The sequence below is a fragment of the Oryctolagus cuniculus genome, chromosome 9 (genome assembly GCF_051225735.1).
Source record: "Oryctolagus cuniculus isolate XC-2025 breed Fujian yellow rabbit chromosome 9, ASM5122573v1, whole genome shotgun sequence".
Classification (NCBI taxonomy): Eukaryota; Metazoa; Chordata; class Mammalia; order Lagomorpha; family Leporidae; genus Oryctolagus; species Oryctolagus cuniculus.
This window is the reverse complement of record NC_142875.1, coordinates 86125653-86146978: the sequence shown is the minus strand read 5'-3', so window position 1 is coordinate 86146978 and position 21326 is coordinate 86125653. Positions and strand designations below refer to the sequence as shown.

At 37.0% G+C, this 21326-nt stretch overlaps 1 protein-coding gene across 14 annotated transcripts in view; it reads left to right on the top strand.

Moving 5' to 3' along the window:
* Positions 1-21326, top strand: part of PAN3 (poly(A) specific ribonuclease subunit PAN3) — a 153145-nt gene that overhangs the window by 116126 nt on the left and 15693 nt on the right. For 11 of the 14 annotated variants that reach the window (XM_051834118.3, XM_008275215.5, XM_089304285.1 and 8 more), the window contains 8 exons: positions 6178-6339; positions 6568-6684; positions 6777-6878; positions 10995-11160; positions 12209-12299; positions 16760-16899; positions 19332-19461; positions 19918-19982. In XM_051834118.3, coding sequence (XP_051690078.1) covers positions 6178-6339; positions 6568-6684; positions 6777-6878; positions 10995-11160; positions 12209-12299; positions 16760-16899; positions 19332-19461; positions 19918-19982 — 973 coding nt within the window. Of the gene's footprint in view, positions 1-6177; positions 6340-6567; positions 6685-6776; positions 6879-10994; positions 11161-12208; positions 12300-12656; positions 14497-14601; positions 16135-16759; positions 16900-17707; positions 19462-19917; positions 19983-21326 lie in introns of those variants that run through there. The other 3 variants (XM_089304277.1, XM_089304281.1, XM_089304280.1) reach the window with 3 other exon arrangements.

The window sequence follows — 21326 nt, the reverse complement described above, 5'->3', positions numbered from 1 at the left end:
AAAACTGTCCAAAGGCACCTATAGTAAAAAGAAAACAAAACTTGGAAGATGTTTGCCTTCCATACAAGTGACTATAAAAAACCTCACGTGTGAGTAAGATCACAAACAACTCAAAAGAAAAATGACCAAAAGATAAGAGTAGGCATTTCATGAAAGAAGAAACACTTGTAGGTATGTGAAGAGATGTTGAGTATCCCTAATGGGTGGGGAAATACAAGGAAGATATTTATTTTAGTGTCTGGCTGTCTATAGTGTACCAAAATTAACTTCTAATTCTTTTTTCTACAAACTTTTTGAAATTATATTTAAATATTTAATGAAGAAAGTATATTGACATGTGATAATACGTGAGAATCTTAGTAATACAAATTTTAAAAATGGGCAGAAGACTATGTATATTTATGTGTATATATAAACACGTATACATATATATTCACACATATATAATCCGCTTTTGTGAAATACATAATAGATATAATAAAACATATATAAACAGGAAGGGAAGGGAAAGAGAAGAAAGGCAGAGATTGGTACAGTGGGCCATATGGTCAGATGTAAGCTAATGTAAAGATCTCAGCTTTGTTTTGAGTGCCAAGTTTTCAGATTCTTATTACATTATTAAGAATTATTAGCTAAATAAAAGCAGGCCATGCTTTTATCACGAAGTAAAGGTTTGATTAATTGAACTCTGTACTTAAGTTCAGACATGGTTTGGTAGTTCTTTCTGCCACTTGTGTAGTTCTGATCTTTTTCATTTCATAGGTTGGCTGTTGATACTCAATTTCTTATTTTGACTAATCTTTTTAAAGATTCATTGATTTTATTTGAAAGACAAAATTACAGAAAGGGAGAGACAGAATCTTTAATCTGCTATTTCATTCTCCAAATATCCACAACAGCCTGGACTGGGCCAGGCCATTTGGGTCTCTACATGGGTGGCAGAGGCCCAAAAACGTTGGGTGATCCTCTGCTGATAGCTGGATACAAAGTGGAGCAGCTGGAACTTGAACTGGTAATCATATGAGATGTTGGTGGTGCAGTTGGAGGCTTAACTCACTGCACTACAAACCCGGGCCCTTTTACTCTTTGGTTTTCTTTTCTCTTTTTCATTTCTATTCTGTATTTCATACTTCCATCAGATTTGTACTTCTGAACTATGAAAACATAATCTATTTCCCCTAGATCAGTGAGTCTCAACCAAGAATGATTTTATCCTTAACCTTAAGAGGGCTTTTGGCAATGATCAAAACATTTTTTGATGGTCACCACTGGAAGCAGAATGCTACTGGCATTAGTGGATAGAGGCCAGGGATGTTACTGAACATCCTACAACAAATTATGATTCAGTCCAAGATACTATTGTCTGAGATGGAGAAACCCTGTTGTGGATTTACCAGCTTATCATGTATATGCTTTTTGAGGGGAAGTGTACTTATATAGGAAACAAAAACTAAGGGTTTTTTTTTTTTTATGCTATCTGGTACAACTTGGTTGTAGTCTAAAAGTTGATTATTCCTATTTTAGATATATTCTTCCAACTTGATTTTCTTTTTTGCTTTTATAAGAACTCTAGCATACTCATAGTAATCATTTTAATGCCTAACAGTGATTGAAGCACCGCTTTATTCATGCTTATTTATGTGTATTTGTTACTTTGAACTAAAAACAAGTACTGGTTTCTCTACTGAGGAAGAGGGAAGTTGGATTTCTACTAGATGGAACCTGTATGATTTTATAGTGCTGTTCATTACCTATGGTGTACCAGATTGTAAAATAGCTTCCCAAAATCAGAATCCAACACCCAAGGATTATCCTTTGGATAACATTTAAGTTTTCCACTTAAGCACAGATTTTTTTCCTGCACTGTAGAATTCAATATGACTTGCTTGAAAAGTGGTCAGAGAATACAGGTGGTGAAAGCATTACAGTCTAGCTAGTTGTGTCCCTTCTCCGGTCTCCTGTCATGTGGTGATATGAACACCACTGTTTGACATAATAAATCTCAAGTCCTCAGCGCCTTTAAATTTCTCTAGGATGTCATTGCATCTGTTTTAGCTCTGTCTTCCTTCTGCACCTCCTTTGTGGCACTCAAACACACACATGTGCTCCTACCAAATGAAATCTCTCCCTCCCTGAACACAGTGTACATATGTAGGCCTTCTTTGTTGTTGTTCTGTTTACTCCCTTACCATGAAGCACCTTTCTGCTTCCTTTTAGCCTCTTGAAAGCAGTGTTACCCTTCATTTGGTAGTAAGAAATGCAGATTACCCTGTGAGGTCTTTCCTAATATTCTTGGGAATGGCTAACTTCCCATTATTTCCTTAGCATTGTAGTTCTCAAAGTATGGTCTTTAGGCAAGCAGCAACAATTCCAATAGTGTGTAGGAACTTGTTAGAATTATAAATTCCTAGATTCTGCTTCAGACTTGCTGATTCAGGTGGGGCCCAGCTGTCTTTGTACAAGACTCTTGTCACCCTAATGGAATGCTAAAGTTCAGGAGCCAGTGTCATGGTGAATCTCTATTTTAATAGCTGTTTTTTTAGTATTTTTTTTTAATATTTATTTATTCATTTTAAAGTCAGTTACACAGAGAGAGGAGGAAAGGCAGAGAGAGAAAGAGAGGGAGAGGTCTTCCATCCGCTGGTTCGCTCCCCAACTGGCCACACTGGCCAGAGCTGCGCTGATGCGAAGCCAGGAGCCAGGAGCTTCTTTTGGGTCTCCCATGTAGGTGCAGGGGCCCAAGGACTTTGGCCATCTTCCACTGTTTTCCCAGGTCATAGCAGAGAGCTGGATTGGAAGTGGAGCAGCCAGAACTCAAACTGGCACCCATATTTGATGCTGGCACTGCAGGTGGTGACTTCACTGCCTATGCCACAGAGCTGGCCCCAGTATTACGTTTTATGTAAGCTTACTGTCTTTATTTTTCTCTAAGGCTTTTTAGGGTGCCAATTCATTTTTTGTCATTGTGGGTGCACTAGTACATAATGGGTTTAGTATGTTTTTTGCTGATCTGAAATTACGTACTTCCTGTATTAAGTACTACCTATAAAATAGCTAGGAAGCAGAATTTTTCACCATTTGATTTCTTTATGGAAATTACACTGATTATTCAAATAAAAAAGTTAATGAGCAAAAGTAATAGTTGCAGTTATACTCACTTGTGTGTATACTTTATTTCTACTTCTATTTTAGTAGAACATACAACTTCACTTAACTTTGAAAGTAACACGGGGCCAGCGCCGCGGCTCAATAGGCTAATCCTCCACCTGCGGCGCCGGCACATGGGTTCTAGTCCCGGTCGGGGCACCAGATTCTGTCCCGGTTGCCCTTCTTCCAGTCCAACTCTCCGCTATGGCCCGGGAGTGCAGTGGAGGATGGCCCAAGTGCTTGGGTCCTGCACCCTCATGGGAGACCAGGAGAAGCACCTGGCTCCTGGCTTCGGATCAGCGCGGTGCGCCAGCTGCAGCAGCCATTGGAGGGTGAACCAACGGTAAAAGGAAGACCTTTCTGTCTCTCTCTCACACTGTCCACTCTACCTGTCAAAAAAATAAATAAATAAAAAAAATAAAGTAACATGGAATCATTCTGTTTATTTTGTACTGTGGCCAAAATGCCAAATAAAGTTTGAAAGCATAAGACTACAGGATTAAAGAAGAGTGGGTTTGCATTGCAGATTCCCTCTCAAAGCTTTATAATCCTCATTTTCCTTGTTCAGGAAATAGCAAATCCCATCTCACTGAGTTAATCAGTGTGAAATATCTGGTAAAGGCAGAGGGATCTCTCTCTCTTCTTTTTTTTTTTTTTTTGGACAGGCAGAATGGATAGTGAGAGAGAGACAGAGAGAAAGGTTTTCCTTTTTGCCATTGGTTCACCCCCCAATGGCCGCCACAGCTGGCATGCTGTGGCCGGCGCACCGCGCTGATTCGAAGGCAGGAGCCAGGTGCTTCTCCTGGTCTCCCATGGGGTGCAGGGCCCAAGCACTTGGGCCATCCTCCACTGCCTTCCCGGGCCACAGCAGAGAGCTGGCCTGGAAGAGGGGCAAGCGGGACAGAATCCAGCGCCCCGACCGGGACTAGAACCTGGTGTGCCGGCGCCGCAGGTGGAGGATTAGCCTATTGAGTCACGGCACCGGCCAGAAGGATCATTTTGACCCAGACTTCTGTAGTTACGTGAGAATTTCTTTTCCTTTTTTTTTTTTTTTTTTTTTTTAAAGATTCATTTATTTATTTAAAAGGCATAGTTACAGAGAGGCAGAGAGAGGTCAGAGAGAGAGATCTTCATCCACTGGTTCACTCCCCAAATGGCTACAATGGCCAGAGCTGGGTGATCCGAAGCCAGGAGGCAGGAGCTTCTTCTGCATCTCCCACACAGGTGCAGGGACCTAAGGACTTGGGCCATCTTCTGCTGTTCTCCCAGGCCTTAGCAGAGAGTTGTATTGGAAGTGGAGCAGCCAGGTCTCAAACCAGCGCCCATATGGGATGTTGGCACTATAGGTGGCAGCTTTACTCTCTATGCCACAGCACGGGCCCCTCTTTTTTTTTTTTTTTTTTTTTTTTTTTAATAAAGATTTATTTATTTATTTGAGAGGCAGGGTTACAGACAGACAGTAGGAGAGCCAGAAAGAAAGAGGTCTTCCATCCACTGGTTTACTCCTTAAATGGACACATACGCTGGAGCTGGGCCAACCCAAAGCCAGTAGCCAGGAACATCTTTTGGGTCTCCCACATGGGTGCAGGGGCCCAAGCACTTGGACCATCGTCTGCTTTCCCTGGCACGTTAGCAGGGAGCTGGATCGGAAGTGCAATAGCCGGGACTCAAACTGGTGCCTATGTGGAATGCCAACATTGCAGGTGGTGGTTTCTACCCCCTACACCACATCACTGGCTCCCATTGTCGCAGTTTTTCTGTTGTCTTTCTGGTTGTTTTCTTCTGTGTATATTGCCTGTTTAGTTACCTTCTTTTCACCTAAAATAGCATAAGCATCCAAGACAGTTAGCTGAGTGGAAGCTGTCCAAGTTCAAAACCTAATTGTATTTGAAGCATTAATTTAAAAAAAGCCTACTTGTCATTGTGAATTATAGAACTGATTCATGTTTGCTTGAGAAATTGGGAAACAGTAAAGATGGGAAAATAACTTGTCTGTACTCTGTAACAGCAGCCACTGAAGTCATGTTAGCATACAGCTTCTTAGTTTTTATATGAAATACCAAATTGGATTGTACTTAGCTTCTGGAACTCACAGTATATCATGGACAGATCTTTACGTGTTGTATGTTCTTAAACATAATTTTTCTCTCTGTGAGGAACATGAAAGTTAATGATAAAGTTTTGTTTTTTAGTATTTTTCTAGGGATTCAAGCTGTGATATTTTACTGAGTGTCTCTACTAATATTTATTTATAACAAGTTTCCTGTTCTTAAGCATTTTTCACTATTTTTAAACCACAGTGAACATTGCTGCCATTTGTTCATCCCTTAATTATTTTGTGAGGGTAATTTCCTTGTGTTACTTACTACACCGAATGTTTGGATTTAAGAGTTTTGATTAAAAATTACCATGTTTATAGGTTACATAAGTAGTTACACATACAAACATGCATACCAATTTAATATGCTTTGAGTTTCTTTATGCATTAAAAATTAAAATTCATATACATTTTTAAATATTTGTTTATTTGAAAGAGTTACAAAGACAAGGGGTGAGCCAGAGAGAAATCTTCATTTGTTGATTTACTCCTCAGATGGCCTTAGTGGCTCAGACTGGGTCAGGCCAAGGCCAGGATCCTGGAACTCCATTCAGGTTTCCTACACTGGGTTGCAGGGGTGCAAGTACTCGTGAAATTGTCTCCTGTTTTTCCTGGGTGCATCATTATCTAAATAGATTTTATACAGAATAAAGTATTTAAAGGAATAGTCCATCTTGATTTTTATTCAGCATCACAATAAAAAATGTTTAATAGCTAAGTGAGAACTCAAAATTGTTTCTAACAGTTATTTCTGAGAAACAAAATTTGTGTTATAGGAAACTTCAGGGTTTTTTTGGGGGGCGAATTGTAAATGTTGGCACTATTCTGTAATATGAGTTTTAATAACTGAATGTTTTATAGATTTGGTTTCTTTAGTACTGTTGAGGATTTATGACTGTATGTAATATAAAATCTTCTGTGAATTATTATAGCGGTCCCTTCAGAAGTTGACAGCTACCATAGTCTATTCCCTTTAGAACCACTGCCACCCCCCAACCGAATACAGAAATCAAGTAATTTTGGATATATTACATCTTGCTACAAAGCTGTAAATAGCAAAGATGATCTGCCATACTGCCTTCGAAGGATACATGGTAAGGAAGATAAATTCTTCTCTTTTATAATCGTATTATTGAGGCTAAGGTTATTTTTGAAAAACCTTACTGAGTATGTTGATTTATTTAATACATGAATTTAAGGAATGGTAAATTTTTTCATTTGGAAATTAGTATCTTATAAACAGTTTATACATGACATTTCTGGTGGAATACAAAGGGGATGTCATTTGCAGTTTATTAGAGTGAAAAAAATTTTTTTTTTAGGTTTTCGTCTTGTTAACACAAAGTGCATGGTGTTGGTTGATATGTGGAAAAAAATTCAGCACTCAAATATTGTAACCTTGCGTGAAGTATTTACCACTAAAGCATTCGCCGAGCCTTGTGAGTAATTTGTACTGTAGCTGTTTTGCACCTGGTGAGCTTCATTATTTGAAGCCAGATTTCAGTAATGAGTGTTTGTGTTTTATTTTAAGCTCTTGTGTTTGCATATGATTTCCATGCTGGAGGAGAAACTATGATGAGCAGACACTTTAATGACCCCAACGCTGACGCCTATTTCACAAAGAGAAAATGGGGTAAGAAAAAGATGCAAGCAAACTTTATTTTGACAGATACATATAAACTTATCCCTGTAATCATTTAGCTAAAGCAATCTATTGCATTTTAGGAAGAAATATCACAAGTAAATAGAGTAGATCTGTACTAAGTTAGGAAATAATATATTATGTCTGTTCACTGAGATTGACAGAAGACTGAAATCTAGGTGTTTGAAATAACTATGAATGTGTTTAAAAAAATTTTCCCCCTCATAAATGTTTTGCTTTGTTTGTTTGTTTTTAAGATATATTTTATTTGAAAGAGTTACAAAGAGAGGTAGAGACAGAGACAGATCTTCATCCACTGTTTGCTCCCCAGATGGCCGCAAAGGCCGGAGCTGAGCCAATCTGAAGCCAGGAGCCAGGAGCTTCTTCCAGGTCTCCCACGTGGGTGCAGGGGCCCAAGGACTTGGGCCATCTTCTGCTTTCCCAGGCCATAGCAGAGAGCTGGATCAGAAGAGGAGCAGTGCCCATATGGGATGCCGGCGCTTCAGGCCAGGGCTTTAACCCACTGCGCCACAGGACGGACCCCAAAATGTTTTTCTTTTAAATTATTCTTTCTAAATAAAAATATATGGGAAATTTATTAAATTAGAAAAGTAATCATTGTTCTTCTCTAGTGAATCACAACTATTATGAATCTTTTGATTTCTTCCCAGTCTTTGTGGGTTTTTTTTGGTCTCTTTTTGCATTGTTTTGTCTGTCATTTTACATCTAATTTTTCATTTACTCTAAATATTTTCACCTTAAATTTTATTTTCTCTGAATGTAATTTAATAATTCCCTTATAGTACAGTGTGACTAAATCAGTTTTTATTTTATTTACCTAAGAAAATAAATGGTTTTCTCTTAACTTTGCATAAGCATGGATTACCTTCCTTTTTTACCCTTTTCTAATATTAAAGAATTGTTTTATAATCAGGTTTTATAAAGAATCAGAATATTTTCATGGTGTGACAAATGTGTATTTAAAGAATAAGTTATTTCAGAGAAAAAGGAGGTCCATTTTGATAATGTTACTTCATATATGTATTTGGAAAAGGTCTCATTTTCTGGTTTGGGAGTAAGAAAGAAGAATCACATTTTTTGTCATGGTTTTTAGGCTTTTTACGATTTTCCTAAGCAGATGACTGATATTAATTAGAAGAAGCTGAAAGATTTGAGTTTGCATTATATTATCTTTGGGATTGTAATTCCTCTAAAGAGTGTAGTTTTAGGTAAAATACACATTACTTCTGTTTAACCTATGACTTTGCTTCCTGTATTCTGACAGTTACAGAAGAAAGCTGTGGTTACATGGTCGTTTCACATTAAAAGTCTACTCATATAGTGTGGTCACTGTTTTCCTTTTGTCATGTCACTGTAGACACATGCATAATTTTCTTGAAGGGGATGTGGTAGAACTTTTCCTATACATGATTGTAGTTCAAGTTATTTTAGACATAACACCTGGGAAATGGCTGTTGGCTTTAATTTATAGCTGGGTTTCTCAACATCAGCACTATTAACATTTGGGGCTGGATGATTTTTGTGGGGGCTGTTCTGTGTGCTGAAGAATGTTTAGCAGTAGCCGTTCCCACTGTATAGCCTGTCCTATATCTGCTAGATTTTGGTAGCAATCCTCTCTACCCCATTTTTGACACCAAAAATATCTGCAGACATTGCCAGATGTTCTCTGGGGAAGCAGAATTTACTCCTATTGAAAACCACTCCTTTGTATTATAGCATTATTTTCCCTTTGGGTTTCGGTGTTGACTGACTGATATATTAATCTTTATATTTTCACAGGAATTATATTTTACATTTTAAATTTTTTGAGTGATAGTCCTTCCCTAAGCTTACCATATGTGCATGGAAGTCTATTGTTTTCTTTTATGTTTTTTTTTTTTAAGATTTTTTTTTAAATTTATTTTATTTGAGAGATGAAGTTAGAGAAAGAAAAGAGAAAGGTCTTCTACCTGCTGGTTCACTCCCCAAATGGCTGTAATGGCCAGAGCTGAGCCTGTTGGAAACCAAGAGCCAGGAACTTCTTCCAGGTCTCCCACACAGGTTTAGGGCCCCAAGCTTTCCTAGGCCATAGCAGGAGCTGGATCGGAAATGGAGCAATCAGGATATGAACTTGCCTCTATAGGATGCCAGCACCGCAGGTGGAGGCTTAGCTTTCTATACCACAGTGCCATTCCCCTGCTGTTTTCTTATACCATGTAATTTGTTGTTTTAGAACAAACTAAGAGTCACATAAAAAATTGCTAATTTAGAAAATGGGAGCAATACATTATCCTAGATTTTGATAAGAGGTTTAAAATGAATTGAAGTAGATAAAATACCTATAACTTAATCTGGCATACAGTAAGTACTATGTGTATAAATATTCCCTTTGCTTATTAGCTTGTTTATTTTATTTGAAGTATTCATGATAATCTTTGATACTGTTTTAATATTTATCATGGCAGCCACTTTGTGAGTCATTGAACACTTTTTTCCAGAACATTATCTTTAGTTCTATCCAAATTGATTGATCATGGGTTCTGAATTTTACATGTGCTTTTTACTAGAAATTGTATCCCCAGTTCATAAGTATGAGAATACAAGGGCACTTAACAAAGTGGCAAAATGGAATTAAAAGATAAGTTTATTTTGGTGCAGAAAACGTCTGGCCTCCATGTTTGGTTTTTTCATAGTACACATTTTTCATGCAATTAAAAACTGTTAGAGAGAGCAAGCACTCCCCATCTACTGGTTTACTTCCCATTTGCCTCTAACAGCCAGAGCTGGGCCTGGGCTCAAGCTGGAACCAAGAACTCAATTCAGGTTTTCCATGTAGGTAGAGGAACCCACTAACTTGAAGCATCACCTGCTGCCTCCCAGGATCTGCATTAGCAGGACACTGGGGTCAGGAACTGGAGCTGGGAATAGAACTTGGGCACTCAAGTTTGGGACTTGAGTTTCCCAACTGTTAGATCAAAACCAACCCCTGCAGGTTACTTTTTGAAGACCCTTGTATGTATGTATTTTTAAAAAATTGCACCCAACTAATCTTACCTTTAAATTCAATTTCCCATGGATTTTTTTGACTATCCTATATATTTGCTATCTGTTATCTCTATAAGTAGTCATTTAACTATGTCTTTTTTTTCTAAGATGTATTTTATTTATTTGAAAGAGAGAGAAAGAGTGAGAGAGAGGTCTTCTACCCACTAGTTCACTCGCCAGATGACCACAATAGCCAAAGCTGAGCTGATCCAGAGCCAGAAGCCAGGAGCTTCTTCTGGGTCTCTCATGTGGGTGCAAGGGCCCAAGGACTTGGGCCATCTTCTACTGCTTTCCCAGGCCATAGCAGAGAGCTGGATTGGAAGTGGAGCAGCCCGGACTCAAACCAGTGAGCCCTTAGGGGATGCTGGCACTGCAGGCCAGGGTTTTAACCTGCTGCATCACAGCACTGGCACCACTTTAAGTATTAACAATGCCCCAGAAAGTATGAAAAATCACATATAAGTTGGTAAAATAAAAACGATTACTTGTGGTAGATCAGAGTGTGTGTGTGTTTCAGTATTACATAAAGTGCTGTTCAGTGTTTTACATGTATTTTTGTGTGGATTGAGTATCATCCTGTGTATATATGTGTAATAGAAGAGGCTTATCAGTATAAGGAAGAAAACATTAAATACAGATTTCGCTAGAGACTTTTATTTCCCTCAGTCCATGAATGAACAGCTGTCAAATGCCTAAACAATACAATGCACTAGGATTATCTACATTTTAAGAAAAAGAAGAGTTTCAGTGGTTCCTGCTTTTAATCAGGATTTATATTTATTTGGCTAACATGAATTCTTTAAATTTTTGTTTATAGCTTAATAATTATCAAGTCACAAAAAGTGCATTTCAGTAAAAGCTGTGCTGCTGCCAGTGGTATATAACAGTATTATTTTGGACACAGGAAACTGAACTTGTCTCTTAAGTTGTCCACACACACACACATTCACGTGTTGTGCCATGAATATAGTTTTCTTGGTTAATTTTAGCTTGACTGATACTTAATCTTTAGTTGATTACTTAATTGAAAATGACATTTTTTTTACATTATTTGCTTTATAGGTCAACATGATGGACCATTGCCCAGACAACACGCTGGATTGTTGCCAGAGTCTCTTATTTGGGCATATATTGTCCAACTGAGTTCTGCATTGCGTACCATTCATACAGCAGGTTTGGCCTGTCGAGTTATGGACCCAACAAAGATTCTGATAACTGGCAAGACAAGGTACTAGCATTTTGAGTTTTGGCTTCTTAATTGAGCATCTAACTTATGACAGTAAATAAAGCATGATCTGTTTTGATTCTACCTTTTCATATATTCCATCCAGAAGAACTGCTGTGACAGTGTTCATTTGTAAGTTTTTTTCTTTAAAAAGTTAATCTTAATAAAATTCCTGGTAATGAACCAAAAATCTTGGTAGGAAGGATCAGGAAGATATATGTAGTTAGGGTTAGAGGATTCTCAAATTTTTAGCATGAGTCGGAATCATCTAGAAGGCTGATTGAGCATCCGTACTTGAGTTCTACCCCAATTGTTGTATTTACTGAATCTGCAGTGGGACCTGAGAATTTGCACACTGTGAAGTTCCTGATGCTCTTGTTGGTTAAGTCCCATGCTTTGACAACAACAGATAGAGTTAAATAACACAGACTTAACTTCACCTGAGTTGTGAGTTGCTATAATTTTCAGCATTGTCTTGAGGAGCATAGTAGAAAAACCTTAAGATCTAATACCAGGTTCCCTGAGTCCATATCCTGGTTCTGTTTATTAGTATTGATACAACCCTGAACTAGTTACAACTTCTCTGTGTTTCAACAGCTTCATTAGATGCGTACTATTCTAAGTACATTTTCTTCAAATTTAAGGTACTTACCTCAATGTCATTGAGAGATGGGAGTGAGTCAGTACATGTAAAACAGTACCTGGTACATCTTTAGCAAGTTTTAGAAAGCTAATTCATTTTCTTTCATGAATAGCTAATAGACAACTTGGAGTGATTAAAAATGGACTCTGATCTGATTGTCAAAAAATGTGAGTTAAGGTCTTGGTTTTGTCAGTTACTTCTGTAAGTGGAAGTATATTCCTTGATACCTCTGAACTTTAATTTTCTAATCTCTAAAATTGTGAGTAGCGAAGATTATTGGGGTTTGGGGATGGAAGTTAGACTTAAATAATAATCTGAGATCCTTGCTAATATTATAGGAAATGTTAAATTCCTGTCAGTACATAATAAAACTTATTTTAATTTTCTTAAATTTTCTGGTCTTTAAAGGTTACGAGTAAATTGTGTTGGAGTTTTTGATGTTTTAACATTTGATAACAGTCAAAACAATAATCCATTGGCATTAATGGCCCAGTACCAGGTGAGTAAAATTCAGCATGAAAACAATGCTTGGGTGTGTTTTTTGTTTGTTTGTTTCTTTTTTCATTTCATATTTTTAAAGACAAATGATACTTATTTTAAAGCATTTCTGGGTTGAAAGTCTAGGTTTCAGTTTACCCTTGAGTAGTCATCTCTGCAAACATTGACTGTGGCTTAGCCCCTGTGAGGTGTTCAGAGTAGAGCCCTTGAAGTTGAAGTGTTGTAGAATTAGTGAATGTCACAAACTGCAGCTGTTGTTCTTGTTGTAGTTGAAAACATATCCATTTGTTAGCTGAATAGATTATATTGTGACATCTTAGATTTCACTTTAATGACATCTATCCTTTTCACTTTTTAGAGCACTCGTCCCACTGCCAATCATAGAAGTTTGGAAGCATTTTCAAAGGATTGTTGTATTTCCACTTTCTAAGTCATTTTTTTCCTTTGTTTAGTCAGAATGTATCTTGTGTGACTTAATTCTACTAGTGTTGATTTAGGTCCGTCCTTTTTTGGTAACTAGTTTGCTATTTCCTATTCTCTGACTAATGTGATAAGACATAGGGGAATAAGAGCCTGCAAGGAAGCATTAAGAATAGTTGCTTTCACCTTGACTATTCTCTGCAAGTAACATTACTATTTAAAGTAAAATTTTCATGTAAACCAGTTTGTGTTGTAGTGCTTCACATTAGGATATGCAACCATTATTTTGGGGTTGTTTTAGTTCTTTGCTTGTAAGAAGTTTTTGGATTTTTTTTTTTTTGACATTTAGTAACTTAGATGGGATTAACAGGCAGACTTTTTTTTTTTTTAAGATTTATTTATTTATTTGAAAGAGTTACACAGAGTGTGGAGAGGCAGAGAGAGAGAGAGAGGTCTTCCATCCAATGGTTCACTCCCCAGTTGGCTGCAACGGGCAGAGCTGTGCCGATCTGAAACCAGAAGCCAGGAGCTTTCCGGGTGTCCCACACAGGTGCAGGGGCCCAAGGACTTGGGCCATCTTCAACTGCTTTCTCAGGCCATAGCAGAGAGCTGGATTGGAAGTGTAACAGCCGAGTCTCGAACTGGTGCCCATGTGGGATGCCAGGGCATTAACCCGTTGCGCCACAGCGCTGGCCCCAGGCAGACTCTTTTAATCTTGTGGAGAAACACCTTACCGTCTTGCTCTTCTAATTTCAACTTCTTTTTGCTTAATGTTTTGAATGAATATTTTAGTTCCCTTTTGTGTAAGACAAAATTTCAAAATAAAAAATAAAGGACGAGTGAGAAATAGCATCTAAGTGTTTCACTTCTTACCTAAATCTCTTCTGCTACTCACCTACAGACAGTGGAACCCCAAGATGTACAGGCAATCATTGCATGCAATTGTATACAGCTTTTCATATCTCCTTCTCTGCTTGTACCTACTTGACCTGCACAGCAGCTGACCTGTTGTGGTTGATGGAGTGTCTGGACAGTGCAGGCAAGAATCTCACTGATTGTTTTCATCCTCCAGCAGCAGCTTTCTTCCACCTGAAAGAATTCGTTCCCTCCATCTTAGCTGGGGTGATTGTTTCTTGGCTGCTTTCCTTCTTACCTTCTGTTGTATACCAAGTGCCTAAGTGGCTCTCATTAGGTTTTCTTCCTGATTTTTATGCTTTCAAAGGTGATTGTTATCTGTTAAAATACTATTAATCTTCACTTATGCAAGAAAATAATGTTAAATTTTTCTTAGGAAGTAATTGTTTTTAGAGTCAGAGATATCAATTTTTATTGTTTATCTGGAAAAACCCTGTCCACGTTGAAAAATAAAACACATGCTTTACAGTTGCCTCTTCATTCTCTTGTGATTAGGTTCTCCCCTCCTCTCTTTTTAAAAATTATCCATGTAAAGTAAGACTACTTGGGCTTTGTTTCGGTGTCATAATTTTATTTCCTACTTTTTGCTTGTGGATGTACAATATTTCAGTTATGGGTTGTGTAGTTATTTTGGAAAAAAATACTTCATAAGAAAAAATCTTCAGGTTCCGAACTTTTTAAGCTAAAATTTAGAGCAAATGATTTATGTCAAGAACTGTTTTCATTTATAAACTCAGCCTTCAAGCAAGTGTTACTTCCTCTTTATTTCTCAGTAGTAAAGGATGATCAAGTTTCCTTTTCTTCATTTAAGAACTTTTTGGTATATACATATAGAAAATTTTTCACAGAGCTTATTATCATAAGGTACAGGAGAGAATTAAAGATATCCCAAAAGGGGGAGTGTAATTTTACAGAGAAGAGGGTACGTGAGAAAGGAGTGCATTGTTCTTGTAGTCTATTTTTCATAGTCTGTTTCAGACACGTGAATAGAGACTGACTTTCAGTAAAATGGACATAAGTAGAGCCATAGATAGAATCAGAGAAAGAAATCACGAAGTCAAGAATCAGGAAGAAACTGAAAATGAATTGGGGGGAAAACCTCCTGAATTCAACAAATGGGGGGAAAAACCAGATGGAGGTAAGAAGCAACATAACAAATGGAAAATTATGTAGCTGGAAAATAAGGAAAGGAGAGTTATTGGCTATTTATGTTGTTAAATTCAATTAAACAAGACTTTATTAGCCTCTTTCATTTAAAAAATCAATTTTAACTTAATCTGGATTGTGTCTCACGTGTACTTTATTTCTAAAAGTAGGTATTCTCACCTTGAGTCAGCTTAGGGGAATTCTGTGCTGGAATATACTCAAGGTTTAATCCCACTCAGCTTTTCAGCGATCTTGGACCTTTATTTTCTTGTCTCACACAGGGATTGATGCTGGGAGGCTTAGTACAGCATCACTTAACTGTGGAGCCACAATGAAAACTGTATTGCTTTCAGAGTTGGGAGGCTGGGTATTGGTACCTGCTGCTCGGGTACTTGATAAATTACAACAGCTTTCAGTTTGCTTTGATCAATACATTGAATTAAAATAGTTAGCATTGACACACACTGATTTCTCTTAACCAAGAGTTCTATAATTTATAACAACTTGGATGTTTTACTGATTTTGGGGACAGCCCCCCAGAGCTCATAGTGGTGCCCTTCCCTCCTGCCCTGCTGGGCTTGTAACTCCATACCTCTAGTGAAGTTTTTTTCTCTGACAAGAGTCCTTGGCATCTCTTCTATAGATCCAGAGTAGTTTGTTTATCTAATCAAATTTTCTACTGATTAAGAGGTTCTCATATTCAAAATGTTAGACTCACAAAGGCTAATTTTGGATACATTTTAAAATCTGAACTTTCTAATATTTTACTAATGGGAGCTACTAATAGCTTCCTGCTATTTATCATTTGGCTAGAATGTTGTTAAGGATAGTCATCTAGTGTTAAAACTTCATTAGTGATTGTCTTAAAATACTCACCTGGCTATATAATAAAATCTCTTGTGGGAGCTTTGACAAGTACCAGTTCCCTAGACCTTACCCCACACTAATACCAAAACTGGGAGGAAGAGATGGCCACCAGGTGATTTTTTGTTGTTGTTGTTATTTTTGTTTTGTTTGTTGGTTAAGCTCCTCAGATGATGTAGAAATTTCAGCCAGCTTGAAAATTCTTTTTACTAAATCAGCATTCAGTAAGTGAATGTGTATCCATTAATTCAGAAAAGATCTCAGATTTTGAAGATTTATGGAAATCTTCTGTCAGAATTATTTCAGTGATTTCATGCTAACTGAGCCAGGCCTGTCCTCCTAGTCATGATTACTAAGCAGGGCCATTTGAGGTGTCCATTCCGTTTCCTGGAGTTAAGGGTGGTAAAGAGCTCACCTTAGCTAGTCGTCTTTGGAAAATCTTTTTAGAAGAAATGCCTCAACATAGTAAATCTATTAAAAAAAAAAAAAAAGTGGGGGTAGGGGTAGGAAAGCAGGTGGTTCCAGACCTCAAAAACAAAAAAGAGGTGTCCAAGGAGGTTTGCCGTATTTTCCATGTTCTAGAGAACATGCTCTAAAATCAGGTTGATGCCTCTGGATACGATAACAATTCTCAACATTCCACTGTATTCTGGAAATCATGGAACATGAGAAAAATGCTTACCTTAAATTGCCATGTTTGTAGTAAAGCAAGAGTATAATAATCTTGAATTTGTTCTAATAGAGGAGACTATCCATTCTGTTCAAAAAGTAAATTTTTTTAGTAACAGTTCTGTAGTTGGCATGTGAATTGCTTAGAGTAACATTTATTAAAATGTGGTCCTAGAACTACTTCATCAGAATTACCTGGATATGATAAAAGTGTTGGGCCTGTTCCCATATCCACTGAATGAGACTCTCTAGCCCAGAGGCTCAGAAATCATCTTTATAAGTAAGCTCCCAGGTGATGCTGAGAAGTGCCAATAATTGAAAACCTCGCCTTTAATTCTGCAGCTTTTGTATAACAGTGCTTTTTCTCCCTATAGGCTGTTGTATCAGTGTATTATATGTGTACCCCTGAAGTAAAAATTAAAAGTATTATTTATTCTTTCATGTCAGCAAGCAGATCTGATATCATTAGGAAAAGTTGTGTTGGCTTTGGCTTGCAACTCTTTGGCAGGAATTCAGCGAGAAAATTTACAGAAAGCCATGGAACTGGTGACAATCAACTACTCCTCTGATCTGAAGAATCTGATTTTGTAAGTTGTGATATATGGTAAGACCTATGTAATGATCATATGAGACAAGGCTGAGCTGTTTTTGTTTCAAGTTTTGGTGTTGCTGATTTCCATAAGGGGCCTTTTAACAATGATCTGTTTTAGTTCCCACTATTTAAAATCAAAATGCACCTTTTTATTTCTTTACTTTTTTATTGCTAAGTATATATTTGTTGGATTAAATTCACAAATCAGTGTGTTATTGATGTTTGAAAAGCATTTGGTCAAAGGGCACCATCTAGAGTTTTATTGGTATCCACTGGCTGTGTGGAACCTTTTACATTGAACTTAATTAAAATCAATCCCTCAGTTCTTCGGTTACACTAGCCACATCTCAAAGAGCTCAACAGCCACTTGTACCTCCTGGCTGACATTTGGACATCACAGACATCCAGCATCTCCATCATCTCAGAGTTCTGTGGGCCGGTGATGCTCTCAATGTGAAGGGTGTCATGAATGCACCTCAGTGCAAACTACCTGTGTGCTCTGTGATCCAGACACCCATTCCAGAAAGCACATGTGTGCAGAACCCCATGTTGATGCTACAGTATCTTAAGACTCCAGAAAATAGTGTAGTTTAAAATGAATTTGTCTTAAAGCCACTGGGACTCCTGTTACCACAAAAGGACTTCTTTCCTAATGTTAGAAGATTCCAGAGGGTGGGCAAACACAAGCTTTATTATAATTATGTTACTCTATGGAAGAGATGCTAGGAAGTCTCTTGAAATTTTTCCTATTATGTTCTAGAAGCAATTAGAACTTATTGATCCTAATCAACAGTCTCTTTTAGCTTCCAGCTGTCCCTTCTGATCTTTCTGTGTAGCCCTGGATGATCCAGTCTTTTTGGACCAGCCCTGGGGTATGGAATTGGGGGATGGAGGATGGGGCTGCCCACCTGTTCTTTCTTACCCTGGCCTAAGTGCCCTGTTATCAAAGAGCACTGGAAGCCAGTTGTTGCCTGGATCCTATTAATAAATAAAATGATTTCTCCTTTAAATAAAAACAGTTAATATATAATTGTAGCAGTGATTCCTAGCCTTAGTGTACAACATTTAGTATATTTTAAATAATAGGTTGTAATCTCCAGATTTTCCTTTTTAAAAAAGAGTAGAGAACAAAAATATAACAAGTAGCTATCTGTTAGTGGTTTAAACTGGATGATCATCCATGGGGATTCATTATATTGTTTTCTGCTTTTACAAGTACTTGAAATTTTCCTTAATAAAAAGTGAACAAACAAAGTCGATCATACTTTGGAATAGCCACAAACCAAAATTTATGGTGCAATAAAGCATGTGTCAGATGCTTTGAACCTGTTTGATATGAATTATTTTCCACTTAGTGCTCACAGTAACCCTACAAATTAGGTATTATCAGCCCCATTTTAGAGATGACAGAATTGAGAGGTAAAGTAACTTGCCAAGATCATATAGCTTACTACAACTTTAAATATGTCAGCAGTTGTAGATACATAGCCGGGACATAGATTATTCACCTGGGTGTAACTGTTCATTTACTCATTGAAAGAATGCCTGCTATGTGCCAAATGCTGAGAATACATTGAGCAAGATGAGCAAAATTAATTTCCATTTTCTGAAGCTTACACCCAAAGGGAAAGAAAGAGAAACTTAAAAGCAACTAAGATATTTACAGATAACAATAAGAGTGATGAAAATAAGCTAGAACTATAAGCTAAAGAGTAAAAAAAAAGTGGGAGACTGATTTAATGAAGATCAGAGAGTGGCTTTTACCTACAGGAATAAGCAGTAATAGATGAGAATCATTGTCTTTTAGTTAGGTAGTCCTTGAAATGTAATATGTAATATTAATAATATTACTATTAATGTAGTATGTAATATTTTCTTAGTTAAACTGATAGAAAAAACTTGATCTCTTCCAGTGTGTATTAGCCCATGAAGCTTTCTCAGAAATAAATACATCATGACAACTAATAAAATTAGTAGAGAACATCTTCCACAAATCTGCGGCTCATTCAGTTTAGCAAAATTGAAGATCCAGTTTTAGTTAAACATTATCTTTGAAGAGTAACAGGGAAAGCACCCCACTCCAAGCCATCCCATAACCCCTCTCAAAACTTGTGTATCACTCATCTGCCACAAGAGTAAAGAAGGGTTTGAGAATGGAAATGGGTATTTTCCTTTCTCATTTCCAATGAAAGTGAAAATATGCAAAAGAGACATGTATCTCCATTGCTTATTAAAATTTTCTGGAGAAAAAGTAATATAAATATTACTTTAAAATTTATATAAATGTAGCTTTAAAATGAACTTGCATGAAAATTGTTCTCACAATTGTGTACCCTGAGATGATGGCAGCAGCAAGAACTGTGAGAGTTGTGTTGCTTTCTAAATTGCTTGATGGGCATTCAAGTGATTCCTCTTTATCTTGGTTAGGTATTTGTTGACTGACCAAAATAGAATGCGAAGTGTAAATGACATCATGCCTATGATTGGTGCTCGATTTTATACTCAATTGGATGCTGCTCAAATGAGAAATGATGTCATAGAGGAAGACCTTGCGAAGGTAAAGAGCGCAGTTGAACGAGTGAACATACTCTTGCATCTGTGTGAATAAGCAGGTAGAAAGTGTGGTAATCACTGTGCTGAATATATTACCTTATTGGATAACAGTGCAGATATTTTTGCCCAAACTAAATGTTTAGTATTTTAATTTCCTTTGTCTTGGGCATTGTTCTTTTCATTCATGGCTTTGCTGTAGTCACATGACAAAAATCTTCAGTTTTTTTTTCTTATGTGTATATATTGTAACAATTCCCAAAGTTGCTAAATTGCTTAATCCTCTTGAGAATTACTATTGAATGAAATGGTTTGTATTTAAAAGTATATCCAAAAGGTGGGAGTGTTAAGGCTTATTGTTTAAAGATAATATTGGTGGAGAATGCCAGTGTTTATAAATTTAGTGTTAATATTCAGTTAGCTGGAACATTAACATTCTCTCTCTTTTTAAAATGTTTTATAGGAGGTTCAAAATGGAAGACTGTTTAGGCTTCTAGCAAAATTGGGAACAATCAATGAGAGGCCGGAGTAAGAATTTACAATATTTTATGCTGTGTTTTCAGTTAAGGGCTCCATTTTTTATGAGTGTACCTTCGTCTTTTTGCTTTTATTTGGAAAAAAAATTTCTCATATGAAGTGACCTTAACTTTGTGTTAGTCAGTAAGCATTAAGGTGCTATTTTTTAACCATAACCTAGGTGTGGCTGTCCATAGGGATATTACATGTTTATGTGCACACAGAAAATACAGTTAGAAATCTCTACTGTGCTTTTGCACATGTGCACACTTCTACCTTGTGTTCCTTTTGAAGCCTTGCCAAATCAGTTTACCTTGGTTCCTTTATAAACTTAGCAATCTAGAATTGTTGCATGCCTCTTAATCTTCTCTTAACTGTGCTGCCTTTATAGCCATCATGTCAGTGACATTGGAAAGACATCACCGTTTTACACTGTTTGTCATTGATTTCTGCTTTGTTGTTGTTTATGTTCATAAGCAGAGTTGATGTTGGTAGTTTGTAACTGTCAAATATAGAACAGAATTACAGCTCTGTAATGTCACTCATATTTCACAATTGTTCATCTGTTAATAGAGATAGGTGATAAATAAATATCATTGCCTGACAGCTTTTTTGTTTTGATCATAAAATTAACGTCTGCTTGCCTTTGCTTAAGTCAGCAGACTCCATATTTTTCCAAATATTTTTTCTAAATGAAGAGAATATAGAACCTTTTTTCCAAAACTGTTTTAGCTATTTCGTGTGGTATATATCTTCCACAATGCATGCTAGTTACTTCATGATTTTTTTCAATATTCAGCTGATTTCTCCCTCAATACCTATATACATAAATATACTCTGCCATGTAACCCAGGAGTTTTGAGTCAAATTTATATTTAGTGTTGCCATATTCATGTCTAATTAAATAATTGTTCACAGCTTTACCACTTAATAAAGTATAATTATTAGCAAATATAATTATACTTCCTTTCTTCTGTATAGTTTTGAGTCCTTCCCCTACCATCCCCTGAGTTAATCATTGTCTTATCTAGAAAACTAAACAAATGAAAAATTCATTTCAGACTCTCTGCCAGAGTTATAAAACACCTTTCCATGTGGTCAGAAACAGGTAAACTATCAGTTCCCTTTTCTGTTCCACTAGAGAGAAGTTGTCCCTGGAGCTCCCTGTGGGGCAGGTGCACATTAAGCCTGCACACTTGGACTTTAGAGCTAGAGGTTTGCTTCACTTGTACCCTGAGAATTCTACGTTCACACATCATCATTATAGTATGACTGCCTATAAAATTCTGAATTGTCCTCAGGAAATTCTTATTACTTAAATATTTTGAATTGGTTATGTGTGAACAAATGTTAAAA